Source organism: Anneissia japonica, unplaced genomic scaffold (assembly GCF_011630105.1).
Source record: "Anneissia japonica isolate Jap-2015-1 unplaced genomic scaffold, ASM1163010v1 scaffold456_len727751_cov192, whole genome shotgun sequence".
Classification (NCBI taxonomy): Eukaryota; Metazoa; Echinodermata; class Crinoidea; order Comatulida; family Comatulidae; genus Anneissia; species Anneissia japonica.
In genome coordinates this window covers 469,251-478,896 of record NW_022713155.1, presented here as the reverse complement: position 1 = coordinate 478,896, position 9,646 = coordinate 469,251, and the positions used below count along the sequence as shown (strand labels likewise).

Sequence of the window (9,646 nt, the reverse complement as noted above, 5' to 3'; positions counted from 1 at the left end):
ATTTATTTTTTTTTTTGCCCCGGAGGTGGAGGGTCAGGATCCACTGACCCCCTCCAGATCCGCCAATGACCTACGGACATAAGGATGGCGGTCATAGTAAAATGTGTATCTAAGTTCTCCTGCTTAAAAGATATTTTGGTTACCGGTACTTTAACGGAAGTTCATATAAAGTATCTGGAGCTTATTTCCGCTATACTTAGTCCTGAGTCCTGATCCAGATTCAGAACAAGGACACATGGGGCAATGCCAAGTATTTAGATCTTCTTCTATACAACTTAAAGGATTAATGCATGATGTCATATTACCATTATATTTATACTATAGAGTTACTGAGGTCGTTTATGATGGTGATGGTTTTCAAAAAAAAAGACCAATTAATCACTGTACCTAGGCCTATGTATAATTATCATGTGTTCGCAGCGATTAAGGCGTTGGACTTTCAATGGGAAGGTAGGGGGTTCGAGACCGATGCTCGTCACACTGCTTGTGCCCTAGCCAAGACATTTTATCTGCATTTTGCCTCTCTTTAGCCAAGAGTACAAATAGACACCTGGTAGGAGGGTGATTAGGAATTAGTAGTGCTGATTACACGCATAAACTAGGAATATACACACCACACTACCACCCCCAAACCCCTCTGTGAGCGGAGAAATTTGCGTATAATTAAATGTTGTGTATCATTGATTTTGTCTCTAATGACCAGGGCAAAAAGAGCTGCGAGACTCCCGTAAGAAGAGCGCTATATAGGGCCTGCTAAAATAACATAAAAACATTATATGGAGAGAACGTTGGTGGTGTCCATCAAAAATAGTTGGGATAACAATTATGGTTCCTTAAAAGGGGTGTCCTCTATTTTAGAGTTGGCTGTTCGTGGTCGAAAAAGTGTTATAAAGGAGGGGTTTTGTTGACAGAATGCTGTTGCTGTTAGAATGTATCGGTCTTGTTTGGGCCACTTCTGAGCTACAGAGGGCGTGCTGTTAATTTTCTTTTAAATAGTTTTATAAAATCCCGAAATCATTAGGAAGCAAAAAATGTTAATGGTCTTCCATTTATATAGTGTAGCGCATACTACAGAGTAATGTCTCCATGCGTTCTCAAAACCAGTGTCAAGACAAAAAAAAAAGGAAAAATAAAAGAAAAAAACAAGCGCAAAAGAGGTTAGAATTGTGAGAAAAGATCCCGATTTAAGCCGGGATTTAAAAAGGGCCGAAGATGAAAATGACCTTATGAAATTAACATAGCGCCCTCAATACACTATGGCTATATGAAACTTTGAGGACTCGAGGGAAGCTCACCTACTGCAGCTGACTAAACATGACTGAAACTTTGGAAGAAAAAAGTTGTCGAATGAGTTGGTACACGCTTGTGAGAAAAAATTCAGTGCAGTTATTCTATATACCTTTACCGTTATAGAACGGTATTTCCTTATCTATCAGACGTATAGATGCTGTTCAGCTTGTCGGTGATCACATCATTGTCAGATTATCACTTGAAACCCATTAATTTCCAAGCCATTAGACAACATTTGTGAAGTATACAGGCTTTTGTTTAATCAGTTGTGTTTGTTTAAGTGGTTTATTGGCCATTGTGATGCTTTGGAATAAGCCTGCTATCTTTCCGATATAATGGAGAAGTAAATATAAGCCCCAGACTGATCATCCCGATTGCGGCTATTCCACATCCCCCTAGTGGTTCCCCGAACCATGGAACATATTCGTTTCTTAACCGATAATTGTCACGTGACCACAGTGATTTCTCAAAATGCCCTGTCGCAGACTATCAAATTATCGAAATCATGTAACATGCCAATCACGTCATGACCATATATAGCCACATCATTACTATACATGGGCATTGTCAAATACAATTTGATAGTCTGGACAGGGCTTAACATTGGGACCGAATTTATTTTTAATCAATATTTTCCGCCATGGTCTCATGGTGATTTCCTTAACCATGGAACCTAATTTTCCGTGCCCAAACCAATATTGAGGCCACAATTTTAAGCCGAATGCACGCTGCAACGGCGGTCTTCTACCGACGGGGGGCTGACAATATTGTTTTAATACCATAAAATCTGTAATAGAAGCCCAATGGCCTTAATCTCGAGAAGAAGCCCATCTCGAATTGCAGCACCCCATTTTAGTTTGCAAAAGTAATGAAGCCCATCTCTAAAAGAAGTACACGGGGTTCCTTTCAAGATAGATGGGCTTTTTTCGAGATAGTGCAGTATACATACACAGTATATGAATTTGAAAGCAACAAAATAAATTTCAAACACGCTTGGTATATACAGTAGTTTAGGTGATTTAATACCGGTAATACACTCCATGATACAGATTGATGTTACAGTGGACCTATTTATTTTTTTTATAATAGTAATTCCCAAATTTACAGCATTCATTATGAAAAGAATCCCCCCTCTTTACTTTGCAAAAGTAGCCTCAAAAAGAAGTCCATCCGAAGTTGGATCGTCGAAGTCGAAAAAAAAAAAAAAAAAAGAAAGAAAGAAAGAAAAAAAATGCCCATGGTTTCATTTCGCGGTTTTTATCCCTACCATGGAACCTCCATATCCATTCTATAAAAAGATCATAATTCGGTTTGAGAGTGATTTTCCGTCATCATGGAGATTGTTTTCGTCGTAAACAATTTCGATCACTTTAAATAGTATTAATCGGATAAAGAGATCTATTCTACCTCGGTTCATCTTTTCTTTCGTAGAAGCACAGACCCTATAGGTATACAGTATAGGGTTTGTGGAGAAGCAAACAAAACAAGTGATATCTCATTGCCACTCCGCGGTGACATTCATAATTCCTTTGATAATACAGCCGACACAGGTGTCGGAGTTCTTAGTTCAACATTTATCATTTTTTAATTTTATCTACTGATGTTTGTCATCTCTTTCCATTATTGTCAATGCTCTAAACCAAATACGAAAACCAGTTATTTCAATTATTATCAAGGGTTATTGGTGTTTCGTGTAAACATTCAATATCAGTGCAATGTAGATATGAATGCATATTTCAAGCTTCCACGTTTTTAAATTCTAAACTTTTTAAAATGTAGCCTATGTAACATGTTTCCTGGTCGTAGGCAGTCAAATCAATCCAATACAATCAATTTCAAACAAGACGGTGACGTCTGGAGTCAAAATCTTAGGAGTGTAAATCAGTGTGAAAAACTTCTGTAAATGAAGTTACCTCCGTCGTAAAAGCTATTAGGCCCTATAAAAAAAAATTATCCTATAATAAAAAAAAAATTGGGGGGGGGGAGAAGTTTTTTTTTTTTTTTTTTTTTTTTTTTTTTTGCTAACCCCGCGCCCATTTTACCGATGTTCACAAGTAGATCAATGGTTAGGGACATATAAAAGTCATAAGAATGGAATCAAATTTATATTTAAAAAAGATGTTTTTGTTGTACCAGTAAACATATTTGCAAGAAATCCAGATTTTTTTACAAGTGAAAAAGATGGAAAAAGGACCGTTTGAAATAAAAATATAATTATGTTGATTGAAAAAAAAAAAAAAAAAATCAGATTTTCCCCAAACGTGATGAGGGAGCGGGTGATAAACTAATAATTTTTTTTTTATGGGGCCTTATTGTGGAAACATTCAATTTGTTATAAAATATAACACAGTACTGCATACATTATTTTACATAATTGACTGACACAATAATTACATTATTAAAAAAGTGCACATTGGACAAATCAATTAAATTCGAGCTAAGTGCAGAACGTGACGACACACAGGTTGTGATGAGAACATGCGCGTTCATTGAAACTGCAACCACCAACGCAGACTAGTTGTAACACGTTTCCTCTGGGTTCAATAATTGGCTAAATATTTGCCATCCAAATATGATAAATAGGTTAGCTCGGTCTTTTTGAGATAATCGTAACATTTCGATATACATTATCAATTAACGATATCACAGGAAACAGACTAATTTTGATAACCTAGCCCCCTCAGGTGATTAATCATCTAGGGATCGAACAGGAAACTTTCAATGTTGTAGTAAGGGTCAAAGCACGCGTATGACTAATTTATTTTGTTATATAAGGATGTATTAAATGTAGATATTTGAAAATAACACTAGAGAAAAATGTAAGACAAATAATAAGAAACACATTTCAAGAATGCAGAGTAAGATGGTTAGATTGGATTGAATTTTTTTTCGGTGTAAACACCGAGGATAGCCCACGAAAGTCTAAAAGAAGACTTATTTCCAGTGGGGTCCTTCTGGTGGTGATTTGACAGTACACCGGAAGACAATCCCCTACTCTTTTCTGAAGAGTATACTGCGTTCTTTAACCTGCACATGGGTTATAAATGCACACGGGATCAACGGCTTAAACATCTCATCCGAAAGGCGGTGCGCTAATGTAACTTGTATTTCAGCCCTCCAGGTGGAGAGGCAGCGATGGGAATTGAACTGGGGACCTAGAGATCTCCACGGTTCAGCGCACACACAGTGCTATCACCAGATTATCCGACTGAGCTAAGCTGCTCTCGTCATGGTATGGGCACGTGAAGATACGAGAGAAGAATGATATCAGATGTGATAGAAGAAAGAATTATAACTGGTATATAAGACCTAGAGGGAGGCCGATACAGAGATGGATGGGACTGAGTTAAGCAATATAGGAGACAAAGAGTAGATCGCGTAAGTTGGAAGACGATAATGACAACATTTCACCCCCCCCCCCCAAAAAAAGGATGATGATGATGATGAAGACGATGATGATTACGATGACGATGATGATGATGAAGATTATAATGATGATGATGATGAGTATAATATTCTTCTCAAACTTGTCTCAAAATGAATGAGATGCAGTGTTTCGTAGATAAAGAAAAAGACGCTATAAATTCTCATTCAAATAGCTTATAACATAGCAAAACATAACATAACAAAACAATAACTTAACATTACAAACATAATTTGTATTTAATAGTGCACTTCACTGCGTATTATAATCCGATGCCGTGTGCAAATAGGTATGCATTAAGTGGAGCACGTTATAGTGCTGGTACAAGTTGATAAACCCTCATTGTGAAAGATTGAAAGCAATTAAACTATTGATCATACACAAACTGAAAGAGACCTATTAAGGTAAATACCATAAAACCATTTTTAAAAATTCAATCAAGGGCCCTACAACACCAATTGGTATTTACTTAGTAATCAGTCACGAAACAACCCGTGAACAGATAAGTTAAAATTGAAGAATGATCGTTATTGCCGCTATTCAATCCATTATCTGCCCAAAGATCTATTGACATTAAAATTGATTTAAGTGTTACCGTGATAGTTTTCTTCTTTAGCCATAATCGTTGTACTTTGTACCTAATAGATCATATTAGTTTGCCTATTTAAATAAATCATAGTATTGAAGAACATTTGAACTATTATCGCTACCTGTACCAACGTACACCTATTTTACATGATTTATATTCCAGATATTACATGAAACGTAAAGAAAGTGATCATTACGGTACTATAATAGGTAACACTTGTTAATTATTTGTAGTTGTTCATTTGTTTATAAAATATTTTTTATAAAAAGAATTAGTTTTTATTTTATTTAAAATTAATATTAGGCATATTGATCATACACATGGTAAACTTATCGTAACTGCGATTTACCTTTCTTTAAAAATCTTTTAATATGTACCGAGATTTTTCATGTAGGCCTACTACTGTGTGATTTGTTTAGTATTTGATTTTGATATAGAATGCCAACAACGAACTAATGTCTTGTACATTTGCTTTTAGAACACAAACATAGTTATGTATGTATATGTGTGAATGACCGTAACTGCTGCAGCGATTGTCTACAAAATCGTTCCCATAATGCCTAAATGATCAGACTATCAAAGTATCAATTTGTGTCCGTCTTGTTTGATGATACACAATCTGATACTACATGTTTAATTAAGCCGATTGCCCTGGTCTGTAACAGCGCTCCAACGCCTAGGATCTATGACTGTGTCTACGTAGTGATTAATCGGCCGACGACGTTCCAAATTTACCCGATGTAATTCGTCTAAAGAAATGCATGATCAACTTGAATGTAAGTTTTACCGACTTTTATATTCACGTACCAAAATAAAATCCTTCTGGTTTTACTCCAAAGTAGTGCAAATACAGTAGTCCTGGGGCGGATGCAGGGGTGAGCAGACTGTACCCAACTAAATTGTATTAAGAAAAATAATTGTTGTAATGTATTGTTGATATATTATTTTCATCATTATGAACATAGTACCGGTAGGATTCTTTAAGTATTAGAGTGCAATTTCCAGGCAAATAGAGGTCCATATATTCTCAAAATTTCAGTTGGTGCGGACTCTCACGCACCCCCTACCGCCAAACGCTGTGCATCCACCCAAACAGTGAGTATGTTATATGCCTGTCTCTTCCTGATTTTCCTGGTTTTGTGCAGTGTTGCAACAAAAACAAAATATAGGCCTATACTTTGATTTATTCGGTTGTTTATCAGTTTGTTTTTTTTTCGCTAAAGATAACAGGTAAATGGAAATAGGCCCTAGAACCAAAAAAAAAAAAAAAATTAAAAAAAAAATTATTCCTCTGATATTTCTAGACATGTGTATGAGTCTGTATGGCGCATTTAAAACTTCCGTAAGAAATTTGTTTTCAGCATGTGCTATTAAAATAAATAATAACGTTCGAACGGCACGCTCGCCTATGGTTCGGAGGTGGAATAAGCCTTCAGGAAAACGACTATAAACCGTATAGGCCCAGTGTCCACAACTGGCTTATGTGTATTTTATTATCATCAGTATCCTGTTTCGATGTGTAAGGTTTTATTGGTTAACACGGGTAATCTAGACTTAGATGCTCCAATAGGCCTGAAGCAGTAGCGTTTAAAGACACATTGTAATCGAGCGGTAATGGTGAAAATAATGTATTTAAACAATACGATATTTACTTAGGCTTACGCAAGCCTCGTCTTATTTTGTCCTATATCTCTAAACCCGTTTATTGGCTCAATAATTGTCTGTCTGCTGACAAGTAATTCTATTTCAAATGAACTAATCAAGAAAACATTAAAAATTAATGGTGTACGTAATCATATTTATATTACTTGCCTAATTTACATACGCTTTACAACCTGATGTTCTGTCGTTGCCAGGAAAAGGACGCTAGTTCAGTTGCCAAGCCTAAACAGCTCCTGGTAACAGGCAATTTTGAGTGTGCACTCAATCAACGAATGTGCCTTTACTATGAAGCGAACAGCAAGTGTTATCAGTAAGCCCAACAGCATTGGAGAAACAAGAACCAAATCGGCTAGACACACAACTTTCGACCACAATGGTGAGTTTCTTGTGTATACCAATCATAAAACGTAGCTTTATACAAAAATTGTGCGTTTATAAGTAATTGGCCTATACTGTTCATTCAAGCATTCACACTCTCAAGAATTTAGTATGGTCCTTACTATGTTATACAATGTCGTAATTTATTTATATGCATACTGTACGTACTATAGAACACTGCAGATATTTATAGGCCTACTATACAGCAGTGATATTCACAGGCCTATTATACAACTTTGGTATTTATGCTGTAGGCCTAATACAACTCTATAGATGTTTATTGTGGCTACTAAACAACCTTGAAGATATTCATAGGCTTCTTATCTATACTTTACAACGTTGATATTTAGGCCCTTTCTAAGCAACGTTTTATTTGTTTGTAGGCCTGCTATAAAACTGTCTCTTAACTGTCTCTTATACACATCTAGATGTGTATAAGAGACAGTATATATATAATGCGGTACATACCGTAGTGATTAATAGAAATTAAGTTAATATTCTAAAAAAAAATTGTTTAATGTATGACTCATCTTTCAGCGAGCCCTTATTTAGGGCCTCAAAGTGCTGGAGAACAGAGCAGTGGCACTGGTTCCTTCTGCTGTCTTCTCTTTGTATCTGTGGTTGTTTCCCTTTGTTAATTTTAGGATATTTCTTGATTTTTAAAAAAAATTTTTCTTCTTTCAAGACCTTGCGTTTCAAGTGCAAATACACTGTCCATAATATGCGCTTTATAAATACACAGCCATTACCAATTATAATGTGATTCTGTTTAATGTTTATATATCAAGGAAATAAGGTTAAGAAATCTATTGATGACGAAAATTCAAAAGCTGAGCAAGATACCGAAACAACGACCAGAGTTACCAATAAACCCCCAAAGAAAACAGTTTCACAAATTATCAAAGACAAGAAAAAGCAACAAACACTGACAATTCAATGGTACGTAGTTTTTCGTGTATATACTTTAATGGGTGTGTACTCTTTTCATTGATAGCCAGGGGCGGATTTAGGGGCGGGGAGCTTGGCCGGCCCTGCCTCCCACCCTTTTGGAAAGTAAAAAGAAAAAGAAAAAAGAAAGAAAGGAAAAAGAAAAAATTGATCGCCTAAAACGCCTCAGAGGTTATTTTTGTGCGTCAAGAGTGGTGTTATCTCGATCGGCCCACTTTCGGCCCCTTTTCGCCCATCCCCCCTCCCCTCCTTTTCGGACATCTCTGGATCTGCCCCTGATAGTGGTGGTAGCCTAACTTGTATTCAGACATTTAGCTGATACGGAAACGTAAGAGAGAGCAAAGTGATGACAGGCCTAAACTGATTCAGCAGATATTGTAGATTCGGTCCGGGGAGTTTAAGAGAAAGTGGAACCCTACTTAGCAGCACTACAAAAAAATAGAAAACCATAACAGTTAGTTCCAGTGGTGGTTTAGCTCAGTTTGCAGTGCATGAACATCAGGCCTACTTCAAATGCCACTATACTCTATATATTCCAACATCATTCCATATTTTCTTCGGCCTAGTTTCTTGACTATATTCTCAGCACAAATGGTAGCTATTACCAGTTGAGAATCCTTATTGTTAATTATGTTGTTAATATCTACATGTCTATGTGAATACAATAATTGTTCAAAGTGTAATTGTATTTCCTTGGTTCAAATTAGAAATTGTTGAATAAAATCACATAAAGTTATTTCTATTATGAATTTGTAGGTTGGAAGAGAACTATTGTATATGTGAGGGAGTATGTTTGCCTCGCTGTATTCTATATTCTCATTATCTTGATTTCTGTGAGAAAGAACACCTAGAGCCTGCGTGTGCTGCTACATTTGGGAAGGCAAGTTTACAAAGAAAGAGTTCGATACACATATATGTTATTTATAAAACTTGCTTATATACATTGTCACACATAGATTATATACATACATAGGCCTACATTGTAGAATTTATATGGCACTGTTGCACGAAGATTACTATTGTTATATTTTTACTAATATACTTTAACAATATTTTCATTTGTATATATACATTATATATACTATAGGCATACATTGTGTCTTGTTATGTCTATATAAATAGTGTATAATATATATATATATACATATATATATATATATATAGTTTTAGTTTAAATGTATTCAGTATTTGAATGGCAGCTGAATTGGTGCTGAATTACATCAGATTTACTATTAAAATTTCTTGCACTAAAAAGATCAAACAATAAAAATCTATACAATTAAAAGTACACTTCTGATTAAAATTGTCGGGTACGAAGTTGTTAATAATACTGAAATATATATATATATATATAT

At 35.6% G+C, this 9,646-nt stretch overlaps 1 protein-coding gene across 1 annotated transcript in view; it reads left to right on the top strand.

The window, feature by feature from the left end:
* Positions 1-5,070: 5,070 nt before the first annotated feature.
* Positions 5,071-9,646, top strand: part of LOC117108275 (DNA-binding protein RFX6-like) — a 24,202-nt gene continuing 19,626 nt past the window's right edge. Inside the window, exons 1-4 of the mRNA XM_033250249.1 lie at positions 5,071-6,079; positions 7,160-7,341; positions 8,132-8,282; positions 9,048-9,171. Coding sequence (XP_033106140.1) covers positions 7,251-7,341; positions 8,132-8,282; positions 9,048-9,171 — 366 coding nt within the window. The 5' untranslated portion in view covers positions 5,071-6,079; positions 7,160-7,250. The remainder of the gene's footprint in view (positions 6,080-7,159; positions 7,342-8,131; positions 8,283-9,047; positions 9,172-9,646) is intronic.